The following is a 21,829-nucleotide window of genomic DNA, read 5'->3' as shown; positions in this document are numbered from 1 at the left end:
AAAAAACACTAGATAAAAGTAAATAAAGGAAATAAAAGGTAATAGAATTCGCATGAATTAAGAATGTACGAGGATTAGTTAAAAAGTACAAAGTCACAACTTTTTATCTAGCTTCCCAAGGATCGACTCTTTATAAGCTCCATTATTATGCTTCAAGTATCAACTGTTCTCAAACTCCAGTTTTGCAAGGCAAGTTTTTATTTTTATTTCCTTCAAACTTTCTTGTATTATATTTTAAATTGTATTATTAATTTTGAAATAGTTAATTTTATTTTGAGTTTGTTGTTTTAGAACTACGTAATGATTATTGCTTCTATTAATGTAAGAAAAAAAAACGAAGCCAGTAATATGAATTATTAATCTATCACTATATTAGGTAGTTATTTCTTGCATTGATAGGAAATAGAATGGTAGGAAATCCAAATTTTGTAGTTTGGTTTATACTTTGTCTTTTATTATTGAAATCCTTAATTGTCATTTTAAATTTACCATGCTTTATATGCTATAATATGTGTTATTACTATATGTTGGATTTTTGGCCTCCCCTAAACTAAAGTTTTTGGTTCTACCACTGTATTCAACAATATCCATTTAACTCTTTTGTAGCATCATGTAAAGTGGAAAAATTGACCCCCCCCACCCAAAAAAAAGCAGTATCTCCAAGCATTAGTTAATATTTAAGCACAACAAGTGTCTAACCACTTTACATAAAATTAACAGGGGATTATCTGGCCAAATGCGAAGCCATAAGGGGAATAAGTGGCAATTCCATATTTTCACATATTCCACGTTTCTAGCTAGCGTGCATATAGGTTGATCACCGTGACTATAGTTGCTTTTAGTCTATTTCCGGCTTTATGTAAAATCACATATAGGTTAATTTGAAATTTTTAAACAATAGGAGGATTGTATAATAAAATGCAAAATTATGAAAGATAAAATTATTTACTCCATTCGTGTACGTCTAGTCCAGTATTAAGAGAAGGAAGAAGTTGAGAGTTTTGCAATCACTCCTTACAAAACCTACGCGTTCTATTATCTTTCTGCTTCACTGCACCAAATCCCGTTTGGTATAGTACTAAAATCTTGATTTAACTCCAATACTAACCTGTGTTTAGTTTAGCTATCTTGAAATTGACGACCGGTTTTACCTCCTATACGATGTTTTTGCTGCCTTGTGGAAAACAGGTCATACTACCTTTATTTTATTTGAATGCCTTTATTTTATTTGAGTGCCTTTATAGTTGATATCTTTGTTGTCCCATTACTAATGAAGAAGACAAATTGTCGCAATTGGTGGCGCCAGCAGCGGCCGGGCTGAGCACGACCGTCTGTTACATTCAAAAGTCAAAAGTTATGGAGACAAAAGATCATTGAGAGATCACGCCATTAAAATTGGTATCAGAAACAATGACAATATCATTCTTTTTTTTATATATAAATTTTCCAGGCAAACTTTTCAAGTTGAAGAAATGAAATTCTAAATGTAAATTGACATGGAACGCTACTGACTAATGTATTATGGTAAATAAGATTTCATGTTAATACATAGTGAGATATAGAAGTGGCAAAATGAACATATGGTTGATAAATAGTTTTAGTTAAATGGATAGTGGATTAAATTGATTCAACTTAATTAAAATTATTTAATAAATGGATGTCATTTAAATGGATAGTGTAAAACCATGATCCATCCATTTATCCATTTGCTTTCCCAAATCCATTTATTATCTGTTCCTATTCCAGTTGCTATGAGGAAGGCTCTTGTCCAATTAAGTTTAATACTTCTAGTTTTTTACCAATTTACATGAAAAAAATTTCACAAATAAATTAGAGCCGAACTCATTCGGCAGATGCGAGCTGTGTATTAACTACTAACCCCTAATGGTGACATCAATGACATCAAATGATTTTATTCTCTACCAGTTTGGAAGATGATATCCTTGTTTCTTTCAATTCATTAGCACCATGTAGAAGTATAATATAATGAAGCTGAATTTCGTTTTAGATACAGTATCTTGAATTAGTTTGTAATTGGTGTTCAAGAAATTGTTCAAATATGACAAATTAAAGACGAACTAACTTTTATAGAAAAATCATTCAAAACGTACTTCACATTTTGCATAATGACTTTTTTCGTTTCTTATTTTTAAAAGTGTAATTTTATGTTGCTTACAAATTTATATTAATCAAATTTGGTCCCTACATAAGTTTTCGACTAGTTTTTTGTTGGGAACCACCACGTACCTTGCACGTGATCATGTTTTAGAGGCAAAATTGTCAAATCAAATTTTACTTAATCGGATTCATAATCTCTCACATTTCACAAAATAAATATTATATGTTATTCGTACTATTAGATGAAATCAAATAGAGGTATATTATATGTTATTCATATTATTTAGGTGAAATCAAATAGATATATACATGGGTTTAAAGGAAAAAAAAAGTTATTGGTGCACATGATCAATGAGTGATGAAAAAATCCATGTTGAAAAATGTGAGGGATGAAATAATTCATTTTGTGAAATATCAAAGATGAAACAATTCATTTAATAAAATGTTAGGGATGAAAAAATTCATTTTGTAAAATATGAGGGACTATGAATTGGTTTTATATAAAATTTGATTTGATAATTTTGCCCTTAAAAAATGATTACGTGCAAGGCACGTGATAAATTCCGACCAAAAATTAGTCAAAAACTTAGGTAGGAACCAAATTTGATTAATATAAATTTGTAAGGGACGTAAAATTACACTTATAAAAGTGAGAGACGAAAAAGTTATTTTGCAAAATGTGAGGGACGTTTTGAACGATTTTTCCAACTTTTATTTTTTAAGGCTGCAAACCTATATACATATGAATTCGAAATGATTAAGAAACTGTGGCAGCAAACCTATAAAAAAAAAAAATTTTAAAGGTTTTTTCCTGAGATTTATTGCAATTGAATCAGGAAATGGATCAAGCTAAACAGCAATACAACAAAGTATTAAAATGTTGGGTTTCTTAATTCTTTACGTGGTTGCTTTATAATCTAATGATTTAATTGTACAACAAAGTACAATTAGCTCTCTTAACTTGGATTTTCCTCGATGTCAGATTTAAAAGCCTACGAATTGGGAATGGAAAAGACATAGGGAAGGGTTAAAAAAGAGAGACTTTCTTAATTTGGCTTTCTTCCTACCCACCCGCACCCCCACACACACACCAAATGGTATATAATTGTACTTCAAACCAAGAAAGATAAATAAGTTCTTAGAAAATTCATAAACTTGTTTGAGCAATAGCGTATTACTAATCACTGGGGTTAGACCAATGGTCAAGAAAGGATTGTTAAAATCTTCTTAACTGCCAAGTCCAGTGTTTGAATTATGGTGCTTTTTTGTAAGAGGTGAAAAGGATGTGGGGAAAAATGGAAGGATAAAAAAATTATTAAAAAAATCAGAGTAGTACTTTTAAAAACTTGCCTTCCACATGGTACATAGGTCCGTAAGGAGGGAGTGAAACAACTAGAAGCTAAAAATTACTTCAAGTCACATTACATGATGCTACTATTAAAAGCCCATGTCCTTCCTTATTAAGTTTTATTTTGATTTGGAAGTTGCCTGGGTGATCCCTTTCTTGTTATGGTGAAGCCTTTCTTGAACTGATCTGCTCTAATCCCTTCCATTTTTTTATTTTTTTGGCGCTTCCAATTTTGTTAAGTCCTATCTTTAATTGAATTTTTTTTTTTTGGCAGAAGAAATGCATGGAATGCTCAGACAAAGACGAGCTTTTACTTTAGCCTGCACATCTATATCCCTGAAATTTCAAAATGCAGTATAATATTGATTTAATGATTGTGCCTGCAAACCTGAAATCTTTATAGTTTTTTTTTTTAGACTTATTTCAAATTTTGAATGGTGGAAGAGGTCAGTTTTTGCCTGATTTATTAAACTATTATAATTGGATCAAGAAATGGATTCGAGTAAACTGCTATATATAACAGGTATTAATATGCTGAGTGCTTGATTTTATACCTGATTGATTATATGATTTAATAAAGTTCTACTTGGAGTCAGAAAGATCAGAAATTGTAACTGAAGATTATGGAAAAGAACGAATAAACTGTTGAATTCTAGAAAATATGGGACGTCAATGGCATTTATTCTACTTGACGAACAAATTTAATTGTATCTATAGATTGAACAAAACAGTAGTTGATATGCAACTAAGCAGTATTACCTTCAAATAAGTGCAAAACAGTCTTGAAAGCCTGACTCTTATTTGAGATTCATTCATTTGAATCTTTACAAACAACATCAAACTTGGGAAGTGATATCCCACTATAGGATTCTGTCACAGGAAAAACGAAAAACTTACAAAGAAGACAAGAATGACTTGATCTTGATGCTGAACAGATGCAACAAGACCATTAGTAGTGCAGAAGTAATGGATTGTCAAAGAAAAGAGAAGTACAATGAAGTGGCTGCCCAAACCAAACATACTTGAGAATATCGGTCATCCATTATGAAATAAGGATCTTCAGATCAGTATATCCCATGCTTATTTGCTCTTCTTGAATTTGCTTTAACTGTAACTTGTAGAGTTGAGACATTTAGACATCTCAATTATTTCAAGAGTTGAACTATTTCCCAAACAAGCAGGGATCTCCTCCAAAAATTTGCAGCCTTCCAATACTAATTAAGAAAAAGAAAAAGAAAAACTATTAAGAAAAAGAACAACTTGATCTTGATGCTAAACAGATACACATAACCCGTAGCAGTACATAAGTAAAGGACTTAAAAAACTTACTTGAGAAGATCAATCGTCCATTATGAGATAAGGATCTTCAGATCGGTATATCCATTGCTTATTTGCTCTTCCCGAATTTCCTCCAATGAACTGGTACAGTTGGGACATTTTGACACCTCAATTATTTCAAGGGCAGAACTATTTCCCAAACAAGAAGGGATCTCCTGCAAAACTCCACAGCCATCCAATACTAGCTTATGGAGACAAGGAAAATAGTCCTGCTCCTCGTACTCATACTCGGAGGAGGCTGTCCACTTCACAATGTTCAAGGAAGCTAATTTCAAGAAACGAACTTTAGGGAACTTCTCTACTTCCATTTCCCATATTTCCCCCTCAAAGGCTTGTTTGAGTAATTTGAGCACCTCAAGATTGGGTAGATTTCCAATTGCTGCCTGCAGAGGCCCCGTCCTGGGCCTAGACACATGGCAGCCCAGGGCGACCCGAGCTGGGCTTGGACCCCGGGCCCAGGGGGACCAGCCTGGAGCACGCAGCCGCTAGGGCTCCGCAGGGCTCCGGAGAGCTATCCCGCGGAGGGCGGGGAGAATCCCCTTGGACGCGAGATTGGGACTATTGAGGGCTAGTCCCGAATCGTACGGAGGTCGGACTCTCAGGCAGGTATAAATGGTAACACACGCCCACTGTACAAGGTACGCTCACTATTGGCACTTGACTCCCGGTTGCTTTGCCTCCCGTGAACCTCACTCACCAGAGAACTAACTGGACCGTCGGAGCGCCCTCGGGGACGACCTCGGGGCCCCCCTTGTTAGATCAACCTTTTGTTTGTTTTGCCGGCTTGGAACCAGCTCTTCCCATCAGCTCGCCGAGCTCCTCAGCTCAGCTCGGTCCGGGGAAGCTCAGCGCTTCTTCACTGCCATTTTGCTCCATGGCAAGCGAAAATAAGATAGGGTCAATTTTTTAATAGTCAAAGGAAATTGGAAATCTAATTGATATCGGTCACCTCCGTAAACAACGCAACTCAGACTGAGTGATTCCAAATGACTTAGATAATCCATTCATCCAACGTTGATAGTATATATACACTGACAGTGTAGGAAAGATTAATCCATAAGAAAAAAATGCCCAATTTTCATGTCCAACTGTTTGAACGGTACAACATTGATTACGCTCTTAACAATCTTATCATCAGAACTGTATAAACAGTATCAGTTGGGTTATAAACAGTAACAATAGACTGGTTATAGTGTCAACATGAGAAACTTTGATGGTTTTCATGCTTAAAGAGCGCTAGTGGCGTAATGGACGAGTGGCAGCTCACCACCATCCCTCTTTTGACCGAGATAGTCTTCCCTCGAATCTCTTCTGCATTCAAAAGGCGATTGGCAAACGCCCACAATCAAACTTTTGTTTTCAATAGTTTTACCTGTTTGATTGATTCTCACCCGGTTAATTAATTTCTAATTTGTCACCATGCTTTCGTTCGTTGTCTTCGAGGATTTCATATCTTATCCCTATTTTCCTTTACGTTTTCTGAAGCACTTGAGGGCGTTCATTGATCATATATTCACGAAAAATAATATACCTTTTTTAGAAAAACACAATTCAAACACAACATAAGTCTTCCAAAATTTAATTTTTAACAAGTTTTAAAATTTGATTTACTTATAACTTTTTAGAAATTGAAAACTGCAAAAGTAGGGCCAGTTAGATAGCTCCAAATTTTCTTAAAACTTTTTAGAAATTGAAACCTGAAAAAGTAGGGCCAGTTAGGGAGTGAAGCAAATCTCTATCGAAATTGAAAACCTGGCGTTTGGTTCGCACATCGGAATTGGATTCGGATTCGGAATCGGATATCTTGGGTTTGGAATGAGGTCATTCATTCCAATACATTTGTTTGGTTCAAGTACCTGGAATGTGTATCATTACTATAGTTGATGTTTGGTTCGTCGACTCTTTCGGAATGGAATATAATAAATATATTATAAATCACATTGCAAATGATAGTTATTGGCTCTTTGTAAATGAGATATAAGAAATTTTTACTAATTAAATATATTAGTATAAATGTATTAGTAAATTTAGTCTAACTGATTAATAATTTCTATTAGTAAACATGTATAATTATTAGTATAATTGATAATATTAATTATATTACACAAATTAATATACATTATATAATATATATAACTAATATTATTATTATTATAAGTTTGTAACTAATTAAATTAAATATTATATATATAATTAAATATAAATATACAAATGTTATAATATAAATATACAATTATAATTATATAATATATACAAATATTAATTATACAAATATTTTATATAAATGTAATATATATTACATATTAAATATAGTTGTTATTATATATTATTATATTTAAAATAATAATTATTATTATAATTATATAATTTATTAATATTACATACATGTATATATTATAATTATACGCACATATAATATACATTTATAAATATACATATATATTATAAATATATTATTATATAATATTAATAAATTTATAATATATATTATATAAGTATAATTATATTTAACTAAATAATTATAATATATAATTATATAATATAATAATATCATTATTATAAGTTTGTAACTAATTAAATTAAATATTATATATAATTAATTATAATTATATGAAAGTTATAATATAAATATAAATATATAATTATATAATATATAAATATTAATTGTACTAATATTTTATATAAATATAATGCATATTAATTAGATATAGTTATTATATATTATTATATTTAAAATAATAAATATAATTATAATTATATAATTTATTAATATTATATACATGTATTTATTTTAATTATATGCACATATAATATACATTTATAGATATACATATATATTATAAATATATTATTATATAATATTAATAAATTTATAATATATATTATATAAATATAATTATATTTAACTAAATAATTATAATATATATTTATATAATGTACTAATATTATAATTATTATATATAATATATATAAATATTAATTATATCATTGTATAATTATAATATGTAATTGAATTTGTTTCTTGGAATCAAACTTGGGAATCTGACAAAACCCACCAAAATACTTGGGAATGGAGAAACACCAAATTTTTAGAAATCATTCCAAGATTTCAATTCCCATTCCAGTGAACCAAACACCATTTATGGGGTTCATTCCATTCCCCGAATCCGATACCCTCTTACCAAACGCCCCCTAAATACATAAAGCGCGGAAGGGTTGGGAATAGTGATTTCTGGTGGTTTCTTTGTAATTTGAGTGTTGATTTTGTCCACATTTGTCTTTTTAAGTGTGATAGAACTCATTGTGGGCTCATCTAAGTTTCATGTTTGTCGGCCACAAGTTCTGAATTTTGGTGGCCCTATTCCAATTTTACCCTTTTACGCTGGTTTCGCTGTTGTTTCTCTACAAATTTTTGGCCTTTTTGGTCTTTTTATTGCAAATAGTAATTTTAGTGGTTAGGTCGCTGCCTGCTTCATATGTCTCCCCAGATTGCTTCGGGCCTCTCACTTTTTTCGCAAAAATTTTTTGGGTCTGCCACCTTACGGTAGCCCGCTATGTTTGGGTTTCAGACACAAGAAAAATACCACTATATCCATCCATATATAGCTAAAAACATATGACAAGCAAACAAAACACAACTTTAGCTGCCAACTTATTCTTCACAAGTTAAATAGTACCAACAACAAACAATTAAAAAATTGATAGAATTTACACATTACTAATCAATACTAAATATTACAAAAATCAACACAACCTAGGATAATACACCTCAAATTATGCTATCAGACACACTAACAAATCCTTTAATTAATCCACTCTCACAACTTTCACTAGCATAAAATTAATCAGAACCAATAATCAAATCACAATTAGACAAATCATAAATATACTTTAAACACTAAAAAAACAAAACAATTAAAAATGCAAAACAATTAACCACTCTACCATAACCACTCTACCAATAGAAAAGCATATCAAAATCATAATCATTCAAAATAATACAAAATATGACAAATTCATACTATACTATAAAAATTATGTTACAAATCTTTACACATGTTCCATTATAAAATACATGTACATATAATTAATAAACAAACAAAGGAGGGTTGGGTTGGATGGTCAGATGAGAGGAATGATAAGTAATAGATTTTAAACCTAAAATCTTTCACTTATAAAAAAATAATAAAAAAACCTATTATACCCCAAAAACACACCCAAAAAAAAAACGTATACTATGAGCACCCCGCGACCCCGGGGGACCAATGCCTAATACTATATCAAGCATGCAATGCATTGGTTCAAGCTAAGCAATGATTGACTAGTACTTAATAATAGTAAACTAACACTTGAATAATATTTATGATGACCAGATTATTTGAATAATATTAAAATAACACTTGAAAAATTATTTGAAATAATTATTGTGACACTTCTGATGATATGATATATGTAAGATAAAAACTATTTATTGAAAAGATAAAAAAGTTAATTGAGAATTGTAATTGTGATACAGGCAAAATAGTATTTTGTGGAAAAATTTGCTATCAAACACAATAATTTGTATAAACTATTACAATTCAATTTCAAGTATGGTGTTTTCTAACAAATAGAAGTTTTAATGCTTTGAACTGTATTAATTGCCATGTTTATTGCGTATTTGCCTTGCCATCAAACAACTGCATTTCACATTGAGAGCCGTCTACAATCGCTTTAAGTAAAATTGGTAAGCACCACAATCTCCAATTTTAGTCGTATGTTTTTAGATGAAGTTTGTCAATACCTACGTTAACTATAAGTTTCATTTTCATAATTTCAGTTTACGACTCCTTTATGATAACTAGTAGTAAGTAGGGTACCCCTATTTAAGATTAGATTAGATTACCTCGGAATTAATTATTAGTATTTATACTGATAATTTTGGTGGTTGTTCATTGTAATGTTGTTGAATGGAATTCCATATGTAGTGATAATTTCAGCATTGCTGCGGCTGTCTAACCAATCAAAAATGGCTCCCTTTAATCATTAAAAGTTTGAAACGTTTGAATTTGGCAATCGCAAAAACTTTTTGTCAGCTCAATCGTTTTAGCGTTTGTTATACTTTCAATTTCCACACAGCTCATGCACTGGAAAACAGAGGAATCACATGTCTCAGTCAAATTTAAAATTATTTCACGTGGCAACCAGTAATTGCCCATAATAATTTTGAACTGTACGGTGTTTTCTAACAAATAGAAGTTTTGATGCTTTGGACTCTATTGATTTCCATGTTTATTGCCTTGCCATCAAACAACAGCTTTCACAATGAGAGCTGCCTACAATCGCTTTAAGTAAAATTTGGTAAGCACCACAATCTCCAATTTTAGTCGTATGTTTTTAGATGGAGTTTGTCAATACCTACGTTAACTATAAGTTTCATTTTTATAATTTCAGTTTATGACCCCATTATGATAATTAGTAGTAAGATTAGATTAGATTACCTTGGATGAATTATTAGTATTTATTCTGATTCTTTTGGTGGTTGTTAATTGTAATGGTAATCCATATGTAATCAGAGTTTAAAAAACACACGATTCAGCATTCCTGCGGCTGTCTAACCAATCAAAAATGGCTTTCTTTAATCATTAAAATTTTGAAACATTTGGGGCTGTTTATAATTTGGTCAATCGCCAAAAACTTTTTGTCAGCTCAATCGTTTTGGCGTTTGTTATACTTTCAATTTTCCACACAGCTCATGCACTGGAAAACACAGGAATCACATGCCTCAGTCAAATTTAAAATTATTTCACGTGGCAACCAGTAATTGTCCTTAAGTTGTCGGGCACTACTAAAATAATTGCAAAGAAACGTCATGAAAGTCCTCAAAAGGGGTCCAGTGCAGTTTCATCTTCTTTTTTTTTTTTTCTAAGCAAATTTGTGAGGATTCGATTTAGATCACCGTTATGAGACAGAGCATACAAATGAAACAAAAGATTATTATTTTTTATTAATTATTATTATTATCTACACCTATTTCTAGTCTTACCATAACCTGTTCATCTAACAGGATTACAGAAAAACAATGAAAACTAGACTACCATTTGATTACACGAGTGCATTACGCATACATATAGATTTAAGAAAAATCACATTAAATAACAATTTTGATGGGATATGTGATGATGAATTACTCTTGAGGTGATTAAACCAAAGATTACTCATAGAATTTCTTACGTAGCCCTCACATAAACAGCTGGTCATCCTTCTAGCTCGCTAAAGAAACGTATTAATATACTAGCCTTCCCCCGAGGAGTAGGAGTTATTTTAGCAGGCTTTCGGGAATTACTCGTACTATTTACATCTCAACTAACGGAAGCAAAAGCAAGAAATTGTCGGCGGCAAATTAATAAATTCTTTGAATCATATCTTTTTCCTTCGTATCCATGGGTTACATCTTGATGCCACTACATCCTCCATTCTTGAAAAGTTTTGGCATCAATCTTAACTCTTGATGCCACTAATGTCATTCATTGCATTGCTACTAGTATAGGGGTACGTGAGTTGCATGTTGAATTACTAGCAATGACCTAACCGCTTCAATCAGAGAGAGATCTTCAGCTAACTATGAATTTCCATCAAAGACGTAGGGTAGGGTGAGAATGAATTCAGGCCACAGGCTTTGAATTTCGGTGCAATTTCTTTGGACCCTCAAATTATTGGAGTCGACAATTTGCACCCTAAACTGCTAAAAATTGTCGCCAAAGTAAAAGTTTAGAGCGCGAACTATCACATTCAAATTGCCCAAAATAAAAGTTTAGATTGTGAACCACAAGTTCGAAATATTTAATTCTGGTTTGTAAGAGCTCAATTTGAACAGTTATCAAGCATTGGGTTTGTACCCTATCTATTTCTCAAAGGTCCGTCCAGTATCAGAAAACACATTAAATCTTTACCACCAAGGTTTTGGTCTGCATTGGCACTGGCCATTTGGTCCAGTGGTCATCCCTTTCTTTGGGATGCTGGAGGTCAGGGGTTCAACCCCTGCCTCCCACAACTTGCCACCTTACGTGGCTGGTCTTTGCCCCCACGGGGTAACTCGAGCGGTCCGCTCCCCCTCCTTAGGGTATGGCGACCTTCCTGGCTTGTTCAGGGTTCGAGTCCCGCTGTTAACGTGTTCGGTGTGGAGTGGGGTCTCCTCTCCCGGGCCGCAGGGGATTAGTCGGGCCCCGTAAGAATTGACCCGGACACCCCTGTGTCGACAAAAAAAAAAAAAAAAGGTTTTGGTCTGCATTTATTCTAAATGCCACGTCCATTCTAGAACTATTCCTCTATCTAAATGCAAGCTGTGCATTTTCCTCGTTTTGTTGTTGTTTTTATTTTTCTTAATTTATCTGGCAAGATTTTATGTAGACAACATTAATATTCTGAACTGAACCAGATTAGGCACAATTTTACTGCAATTGATTAAGACTGATATATGTTTTTGATGGGATGTGGTTCCTCAATCAGTTGGATGTCCATATCCTTGATCTGGAAATGAACCAAAGGGCTTATGACTTACCATTCTTAGTTCTGTCATTAACATTTACAGGCAAAAGTGATAGTTAACTTTATCAAACTTGTAAGGCCTGGCCACGCATGGCCAATGCGCAACGAGGCAACAAAATTTGAAGGATTATTTATGAGTTGAATGTCAAGTGTAAATATATTATAGAGAGCATCTTAAATGTATTGCTTTGGTTAATAAACAGAAAAACTTCGTTGTAATAAAAAGCAAGTATTAATGCATAAATAAAATAAAATAGATGGGAAAAGTGTATATTTTGGTTGGTGGCAATTTTAATTGGTTTATATAGGTTAACTAGTGCTAAATATTTTAAGATAATTTAAAATATCGTTAAATATTAATTTATTAATGAATAAATGTGAAAGAGAAGAATGTAAAGTGCATTTGGCAGCAATAATAATCTTTATCTTTGTAATACGTCGCACTCAATTTTAAATATTTTTTCCATTTTTAAAATTACATCCCTTTTACTTATATGCAATAATATAAAGTTAAAATAATTTAATAGACTTTTCAATCTCTAAATTTGGGAGAGATAAAATTCAATTAGAGTACCATTTACATGATCATTTCAAGTTATATTTGGCAAATTTACTTAAGTTTTAATCGGATTTCAAAATCTAGTAGTTGGGAGTAGAATTGTAAAAAGAGTGTAGCGAGGAATGGGAGGGGTTTTTTTTAAAAAAAAAAAAAAAAAAACTTTGGGTTTCTTCCTTCATTTTGTACAACAATCAATTTTGGTATGTGCTTCTATCAAAAGTTATTTCGTTAACTACCAGAGATCCCCCAATAGTATAAATAAGTTCAAGCAGAGCACTGATATTAAAATATTACCTTCCACAGAGTATTTGGGTACGTAGGGTGGGAAAAGAACCAATTGGACTCCAAGAAATTACGTCAACTCAGATCAGATGATGCTACTATTAATAGGCCCATGTCCTTCATCATTAATCTTTTATTCTGATTAGGAAGTTGTCTGGGTGATCCCTTTCTTGTTTTGCTGAAGCCTCTGATAAGTCGGATCCTGAATTTGTTTTAGTTTTGGCGCACAAGAAATGCATCAAAAGCTTAGAGAAAGAGGAACAAAATTTTGCTTTAGGCTGCAAACCTTTTTGATTGTACAATGTAACAGATATTCTGTACCTGCTTGATTATATGATTTAATAAATTGTTATTAGGAGTCAGAAAAGATAGAAATTGTAAAAGAAGATGATGAAAATGATCTAATAAAATTGTTGAATCCTAGTAAATATGATACCCGATGGCATGCATTCTATTCCACGAACAAATTTAATTGCATCTATTGGTCGAATATATCTGCCTTTGATATGCAACCAAGCAGTCTTAATTTCGGATAAGGGTGAAACATTCTTGAAATCCTGACTTATTTGAGGAGGCAAAAAAAATAAAAAAAGCAGCTTCATTGACTTGAATCTTTAGGAAGAAAACATCAGACTCGGGAAGTGATATATTCCACTACAAGATTCTGTCACAGGGATAACAAGAAACTTGCAAAGAAAACAAACAGATACAACATTCCCAGTTCTGTGTACAGAAGTAAAGGATTAATAAAGAAAAGTAGACTGAAGTGGCTGCCCAACCAAACCAAACACAATGGAAAAGATCAGTCATCCATCATGAAATAAGGATCTTCAGATCAGTATTTCCCCTGTTTAATTGCTCTTCCTGAATTTCCTCCAATGAACTGGTACAGTTGGGACATTTAGACGCTTCAATTATTTCAAGAGTTCATATATTTTCCAAACAAGAAGGGGTCTCCTCCAAAAACTCGCAGCTTGATCCTGATGCTATTAAGAAAAAGAAAAAGAAAAACTATTAAGAAAAAGAACAACTTGATCTTGATGCTAAACAGATACACATAACCCGTAGCAGTACATGAGTAGAGTTCACTGGCTGTCCAGCGCAAACTTACTTGAGAAGATCAATCGTCCATCATGAGATAAGGATCTTCAGATCGGTATATCCATTGCTTCTTTGCTCTTCCTGAATTTCCTCCAATGAACTGGTACAGTTGGGACATTTAGACACCTCAATTATTTCAAGAGTTGAACTATTTCCCAAACAAGAAGGGATCTCCTGCAATGCATCACAGCTTTCCAACACTAACTTCTGGAGACGAGGAAAATAGTCCTGGTCCTCGTACTCATACTCGGAGGAGGCTGTCCACTTCACAATGTTCAAGGAAGCTAATTTCAAGAAGCGAACATTAGGGAACTTCTCTGCTTCCATTTCCCATATTTCCCCCTCAAAGGCTTCCTCGAGTAATTTGAGCACCTCAAGATTTGGCAGATTTCCAATTGCTGCCATTTTTCTCCACGGCATGCCAAAATAAGTCAGGGTCAACCTTTTAATACTCAAAGGAAATTGGAAATCTATATGAAATTGCTGATAACCGTATAGGACGCGACTCAGACTGAGTGATTCCAACTGACTTAGACAATCCATTGCTACATGATGTTCAACATCTGGCTTGAGATTGACAGAGCATCTCAGTTTGCGGATATTTGGAAACTTTCTCAACAGCTTGCTGATGTTTTCCTCAGGATCGAGAGACAAACAGGCCAAGAAATCTAAGTCACGCAACTGTGACGAATTGTCAAGATTGTCGCTAGGGAAGAAGAAACAATAATACTTATGGCCCTCACTAATTAGTTCTAAATGCCTTAGTTTCTTCAGGTTCCATATGGTATCTGGTAGTGAAACTGAACAATGAAATGAAGAATTTCGCCAAATCAAAGTTTCTAAATTCGGGAGATTGCATATTGATGGTGGGAGATCGAGTTTACCTTGACCTAGAATCGCCAAGTAGCGCAAGTGAACAAGCAGTTCTAACTCTCTAGGAAAGGGGTCGAGTCCAATTTGGCTCAAATCTAACACTGTAACAAGTTTGATGATGTGAAAAATGAACCTAAAATCAAAATATACTTCGTTGCCCATGCCACTACTTAAGAATAATAGACGGCGTATGGCAGGAGCAAATAACCTTAACTTGTCAAAGTGCTCAGGATTAGAATCAATGCATAAACGGCGTAGGTAGCATGGCACATTGATATCAGATAGTTTATCATCCCTACGTACCAGCCGCGAAAAGTTTTCTTCTTTGGCTTTTGTCACGCAAAACTCATATAACAAATCGTGAATGCGACAAGCTTTGACCCCATCAATGGATCTTGGTTTGGAAACTGTGACTAAGCTTCTGCCAATGAGTTCCATCAGGTAATCATTTGCCACATCCTCCAATCTCTTGGGCTGATTTTTTTGAACAAATCCTTCAGCGACCCATAGAGAAATCAGCCTCTTGGTATTGTGTTCATGGTCTTCTGGAAAGCCTCCAAAATAAAGAAAACATGCCTTCAAAGTATCAGGTAAATGTTTGTAACTCAGCTCTAATGTAGCGGTACACTGTTCCGTACTAGAAACATTCCTTGAACTTAAACCTTCCACAGCTTCTTTCCAACCATATCGGTCCATCCTTGAGAGAATTCCGGCAAGAATGACAACCGTAAGAGGTAGTCCTTGACACATTTCCACGACTTGCTGTCGAATTTCACATAGTTCTGGAGGAGCCAAATCTTGTCCAGGATATAACTTCCCTTTTAGCAAATCCCAGGTCTCATTAGGAGTGAGTTGAGGAAGAGAATACGGTTCATGGTCAAGTTTGGCTTGCGGAGCAACACCACGGAGCCGACTTGTCAAGATAACTCTACTTCCATTTCCATCATCAGGGAATGAGGCTTCCAATCCGTTCCATGCATCAATGTCCCATACATCGTCCAAAACAATGAGATATCTGTTTTTCAGCAAATGTCTTTTGACTTGAAGAGCCAGATCTTCTTCACCCATCTTAAAAACATCCTCAGGAAGCTTGGACTCAATACAAGTCAAAATTTGAAGCAACAGATTTCTCTTTTGATATATTTGAGAAACAGTACACCAAACACGCTCATAAAAATGGGACTTCACTGAAGAATCATTGTACACTTTTCTAGCCAAAGTTGTCTTACCGCATCCCGGCATACCCACAATGGAAACAATTCTCACTTGGCGTGATCCATTTCTGAGTTGATTGATTATCGATGCCGTCTCATCCTCGAATCCCACCACCACATCATTGACTATTGGCTTACTTCCTTGTTGTGGCATGTGATTGAATCTCTTCGTTACTTCCTTAACTTTTCCACCAAGTCTTTCGCTATCACAAATCTTCAAGGCCGCAGCTTTAATGATGTTCATTTCTTCTAAAATGGAATGAATGGACATTGAAGAAGAATCTAAGATATTTCCAGTTATTAAGGAGTCAATAAGAAACTCTATCCTATATGCCACCCCAACAATACGATTCCAAATTGCCTGGACGTCCTCGTCTTCGTTGTGCAGCTCCACAATTTTCCTCAGCAAAGAGCGTAAACAATCAAGTTCTTCCAGGACTTTTTGAATTGGATGATCGATCAAAGCAATCGAACCAGCCTCAGAACTCGTCACATCCATCATCTTTTCTAGAAGGGAATCAACAAAGCCCAATCCATTGGTCTTGGGAAAATTGAATGATGATGATTCTGGACACTTCTCTGTGATTTTTGCATCAATGAGCTTAATTATTCCCAACAACTCAGTACACACAAGGTCCATATCCTTGGCTTGTATAGCGTCTTTGATTGCATTCAGAGAGAGAGGGGAAATAAAATCTCCTCCATAACAGTTCACGACTCGGGTTGGATCTCTTACTTTCTCATCAAACATCTTTGGCTTATCAACGAGAATGGTTCTCAAGGAATTTAGCCCCTCGTAAAACATTTGTAGTTGCTGCAAAATCACAGGACAAGTACCATGCTTTAGTGTCTCCCAAAGATTACACAAGAGAGAATTGAAGAAGTCTCTCAACAGATGCTCTTCTGCGTCTCCATATGATTGTCTTGATAACTTTGAAGCAGTCAGGGCCTGGATACAAGTCTCAAGGACTTGCGGTTCAACAGGAACAATCTTCTGCAGCAGTTCCGAAATGCTTTCCTCGACATCCTTGGGCGGTCCGAAACCCTTCTTAAACTGGCACTTGTAAGAGAGGCGTGCTGCATTGATAGCCACAGCTTCAGTGTGAACCAACAAAGGTCCCAATTCTGTGTTTTCAACACCATACAGTTTGATAAAACGGATGAAGTTTTTCATGAACGCCAGCTTCTCTTCAAGGGCTTTAATTAGTCCAACTTCATGTGCCGGCCACATCCATGACCAATAATTCACTAGATTCTCCAGAAGAGAATCCATGAATTCCATGAGGTCATCTTGTCGAACGACCGAATTAGTGGACTGCTGTGACGAGGAACCCAAGAAAAAGGCATACCATTCGCAAATTTCTTGTTCGAAGGATTTAATGTCTTTTTCTAAATCATCGACCGCATCCCAGGGCTGATCAGAAGATTGGATCTCCTTTGCCCACTTGGGAATGGCATCTCCAATCCGAACTACCGGAGCTTCTAGGCTTGCATAATGATTATCTGCCTGGTTCTTTTTGTTGTCAAATGGTAATTGCACATCATCGTTGCTGTATTTTCTCGCACACAGAAGAAATGTTCTCAGATATCTTAGCATGCGTTTCAGGTACTCCTGCTGCCCATCTGGAAATTCTGGACAATCGTTCTCCAGCGCTTGCAGATCATCCAATATGGAAGAAATACAAGTGACACTAGTGGAGGCCATCTAATAAAAGGAAGATTAACAAGGGAACCAGAAGGTATCGATCTCAATTTTAGAGATGAAACAGTTCTCAAATATGAAAGGAGATAAGATAGATCTGCAAAACCTCAAAAACAAGTGCTCTCTTCTACAAGAGTTTTAGTGGCGTAATGCACCACAGCTGGCAGCATGTTCGTTTAGTACCCCTGTGGCAGGTCAGCACATACGTGATACTATATTATTTGGAATGATTAACTAATACTTAATAATATTAAACTAACATTTGAATAATATTTATGATGACCAGATTATTTGAATAATATTAAAATAACACTTGAAATATTATTTGAAATAATTATTATGGCAATTCTGGTGATATAATATATATAAGATAAAAAATATTTGTTGAAAAGATAAAAAGTTAATTGAGAATTGCAATTGTGATACAAGTAAAATAATATTTGTGAAAAAATTTGCTATCAAACACAATAGAAGTTTTAATGCTGTGTATAAACTATTACAATTCAATTTCTAGTATGATGTTCTCTAACAAATAGAAGTTTTAATGTTTGAACTCTATTGATTGCCATGTTTATTGCATATTTGCCTTGCCATCAAACACCGGCTTTTCGGCCGCCTTTACGGACTTGACCCGGACACCCCACTCCGTCGACAAAAAAAAAAAAAAAAAAAAAAAAAAATCAAACACCGGCTTTTCACATTGAATTGGTAAGCACCACAATCTCCAATTTCACTCCTATGTTTTTAGATTAAGTTTGTCAATACCTATAAGTTTCATTTTTACAATCTACAATTCGGTCAATCGCAAAAAAACTTTCTGTCAGCTCAATTCAAATTTTCACACAGCTCATGCACTGGAAAACAGAGGAATCACACATCTCAATCGAAATTAAAATTATTTCACGTGGCAACCAGTAATGGTCCTAAAGTTGTTGGGCACTACCAAAATAATTGCAAAGAAACGTCATGAAAGTACTCAAAAGGGGTCCAGTGCCACTCTCATCTTCTTTATTTTTCCAAAGCACATTTATGTGGGTTCGATTTGGATCACCTCCATGCAACAACAGAGCCTTGGACAGCAGCAGCGACCTGCCCAATGAAAAAGGTACAAATGTGACTGTTAAAAAATACACATAAAGCAAGAAGTCTTTAACGTATCATCTATCGTTTCCGAAAAAAAAAGAAAAGAAAAAGTCTTTAACGTGATTTTTTTTGTAATGGTATAGTACAACTCCTTTTTCTTTTGATTTATAAGCGGTATTTTTGGGTGCCTGTTTCACAACAAAGAATAGTTAATTACTGGATATAAACATTGAAAGAACTCTTTGCATTTTGCCTGGAGAACTGGGATTACGTGCTTTCATACGCTGGCAAGTGTAAAAACCATATTTGTACTGCCCGGAACATTTCCCTGAAAAATAAATAATATTTGTTGCACTCATGAGATTAGATTTGGGTCTCCTGTTTTCATGGCTAGGGAAGCTACTCTAATAAGATCATATAAGCTGCAAACAACAGCTAATATATGTATGATATTTATACGAAGGTAGACTATAAATAGTCAAGGCAATTCCGGCCCAAAAGCTAGCTAAGCCTCGTCTTCTCAGGGCGTATGATGGGCCCCCCGTAACTCGCCGACCTTGGCATCCTTGTCCCTAGTCTTTGGTCAACATCAGTGACTTGCCCAATGAAAGAGACCATATCCTATTCCTAATTGTAATGTGACTTGCCCAATGAAAATAATAATGTTTGTGGTTCGATTTAGATCACCTTTATGTATATTTTTTAACAGTCACATCTGAAACTAAAAATTGCTAGTAGAATTTATTATATATCGATCAACAATATAGTTCTCATGTCAACGGTGATTTCAGTTTCATCTTTCCAGCTCGCTAAAGAAACAAATTAATACAGCAGCCTTCCTCCGCGGACAAGGAGTTATTTTGGCAAAAACATCTTTGTTGCTCTTACAACTCATGCCCTGCTTTCGGGAATCACTCGTACTATTTACATCTCAATTAACCGAAGCAAAAAGCAAGATATTGTCGGCAGCAAATTTTTGTGATCTTTGAATTATATCCTTTTCCTTCACATCCATGGGTTACATCTTGATGTCACTACATCCTCCATTTTTGAAAAGTTTTAGCATCAATCTTAACTCCACTAATGTCATTCATTGCATCAATCAAAAGTATTTATTCTGGTGATACTCTTGCCAAAAATATTTTTAAAGGGTGATATTCCAAACAATCAATTAAAGAATGGAATCTATTGAGTATCACTTGAGTTTCTTAGTCTATTTAATTGAGTATCAACTATTATTTGATAATCTAATACTAATCTTTTGATTGGGAATTGAAAAAAAAAATCACCTTGAAAATCTAAGCTAACTTAATATGTCTAATAATTTTTATATGTCCTAATACTATATTATTTTCAATTATTTTACATGACTTAGAATGGCTAACTTTTGTAAACTTTAATCCTAATTACGTAATGACATTTGTATCTCTATGTCCACATTAAAGCGTACACATAAACTATGTAGATGCATTTTCTTATGTTCAAAGATATTAGGTAGACATTAACAAATTCAAATATTAGGGTAGAGGTGCTTTTTTTTTTTGTTCCACCATTGATCAATATCTAAGTTTGTCCAAAAATATTAATAGAGACAAAAAATTATGCTACACCAATATGCAAACTCATTTTATTATTTTTTGAACTTCCAATTTTATTCTTATGAAAACTAATTTTTATCTTAATTACATAAATCACATTTTGCCAACACTCATAGCTATCGCCCCATACTCTCTCTCTCTCTGTTTTTTTTTTTTTTGATAAAACTCATAACCACTTTAAGTATTGTAACTGCCAAATTACTATAACCATATAAATCAAAATTCTTAATAAATTTACATAAATTGTATTGATGTGAAAAATCTAAACTATAAGTGTGCCCTTAACACTAGTAATTAATCAAATGAATGCGCCCTGTTAGTTTCTCTGTGTTTTCTCTAACAATGTAGTAAAATTTATTCTCAACAATGTCAAGGTCATCTAGAATTGCTTTAGATAGATGGGGTTTTCCTAGTTTTCTTAGGGGTAGATATGAAAGGTAGCTTTGTTTAATCTGTCAGGCAGTCTGGAGGTAAGATATTGTTCATTTCTATGTATTTTTTATTTCTCATAATAAAAGTTGGGTTGGCATCCCACCCTGTATATGGGGTTTGAAAAAAAAAAAAAGGTCATCTAGAATTGGATTCCAATGAAGCACTACAGATTTAATTTTTACGCACGGATTAATTTCACCTGGTCACATCCACATTTCTAGGATGAGGCACCATCAATGGGCTGATACACAATTATGGATTACTTGTAAGAAAGTGTGAGAAAGTTCATTGGGAGATTCGGCAAGCAAAACCGGTTTGACAAAAATGGCGATGTTACTTTTATAATTCAAGTTCCACGATTGTCATTTTGTATATTGTCGTTGCTAATTTCATGAGTTAGACGGACGAAATTGTTCGTGTAATTAAATTAGCTAGGGATACTATTGACCAGTAAATATTCACCTGAGAAACAAGACGAAGTTTGTTAGGTTAAAACATGACACATAATGAATGGGGCCTTGCATGTCCTCCCTCTCAACGCCTGTAACTTTCTATGCCTGAAATTTCCTGCCAATATTTTATGAGTTTATCAAATATATATTGACGGTATACACACTATCACCCTTAAATACATGTCACATATATAAAAAATGA

General features: G+C 34.0%; 1 protein-coding gene across 3 annotated transcripts in view; it reads right to left on the bottom strand.

Moving 5' to 3' along the window:
• LOC113762201 (putative late blight resistance protein homolog R1B-14) overlaps positions 1-18,161 on the bottom strand; it is a 103,731-nt gene extending 85,570 nt beyond the window's left edge. The window contains exons 1-3 of one of the 3 annotated variants that reach the window (XM_027305537.1): positions 14,308-18,161; positions 4,796-4,855; positions 4,727-4,738 (exon numbers count right to left, since the gene is read on the bottom strand). In XM_027305537.1, the coding sequence (XP_027161338.1) occupies positions 4,816-4,855; positions 14,308-18,065 (3,798 nt within the window). In that variant the 5' untranslated portion in view covers positions 18,066-18,161 and the 3' untranslated portion in view covers positions 4,727-4,738; positions 4,796-4,815. Of the gene's footprint in view, positions 1-4,261; positions 4,681-4,726; positions 4,739-4,795; positions 4,856-13,752; positions 14,159-14,283 lie in introns of those variants that run through there. The other 2 variants (XM_027305538.1, XM_027305539.1) reach the window with 2 other exon arrangements.
• Between the last annotated feature and the right edge of the window lie 3,668 nt (positions 18,162-21,829).

Source organism: Coffea eugenioides, chromosome 2 (assembly GCF_003713205.1).
Source record: "Coffea eugenioides isolate CCC68of chromosome 2, Ceug_1.0, whole genome shotgun sequence".
NCBI lineage: Eukaryota > Viridiplantae > Streptophyta > Magnoliopsida > Gentianales > Rubiaceae > Coffea > Coffea eugenioides.
This window is presented reverse-complemented; position numbering and strand designations above follow the sequence as displayed.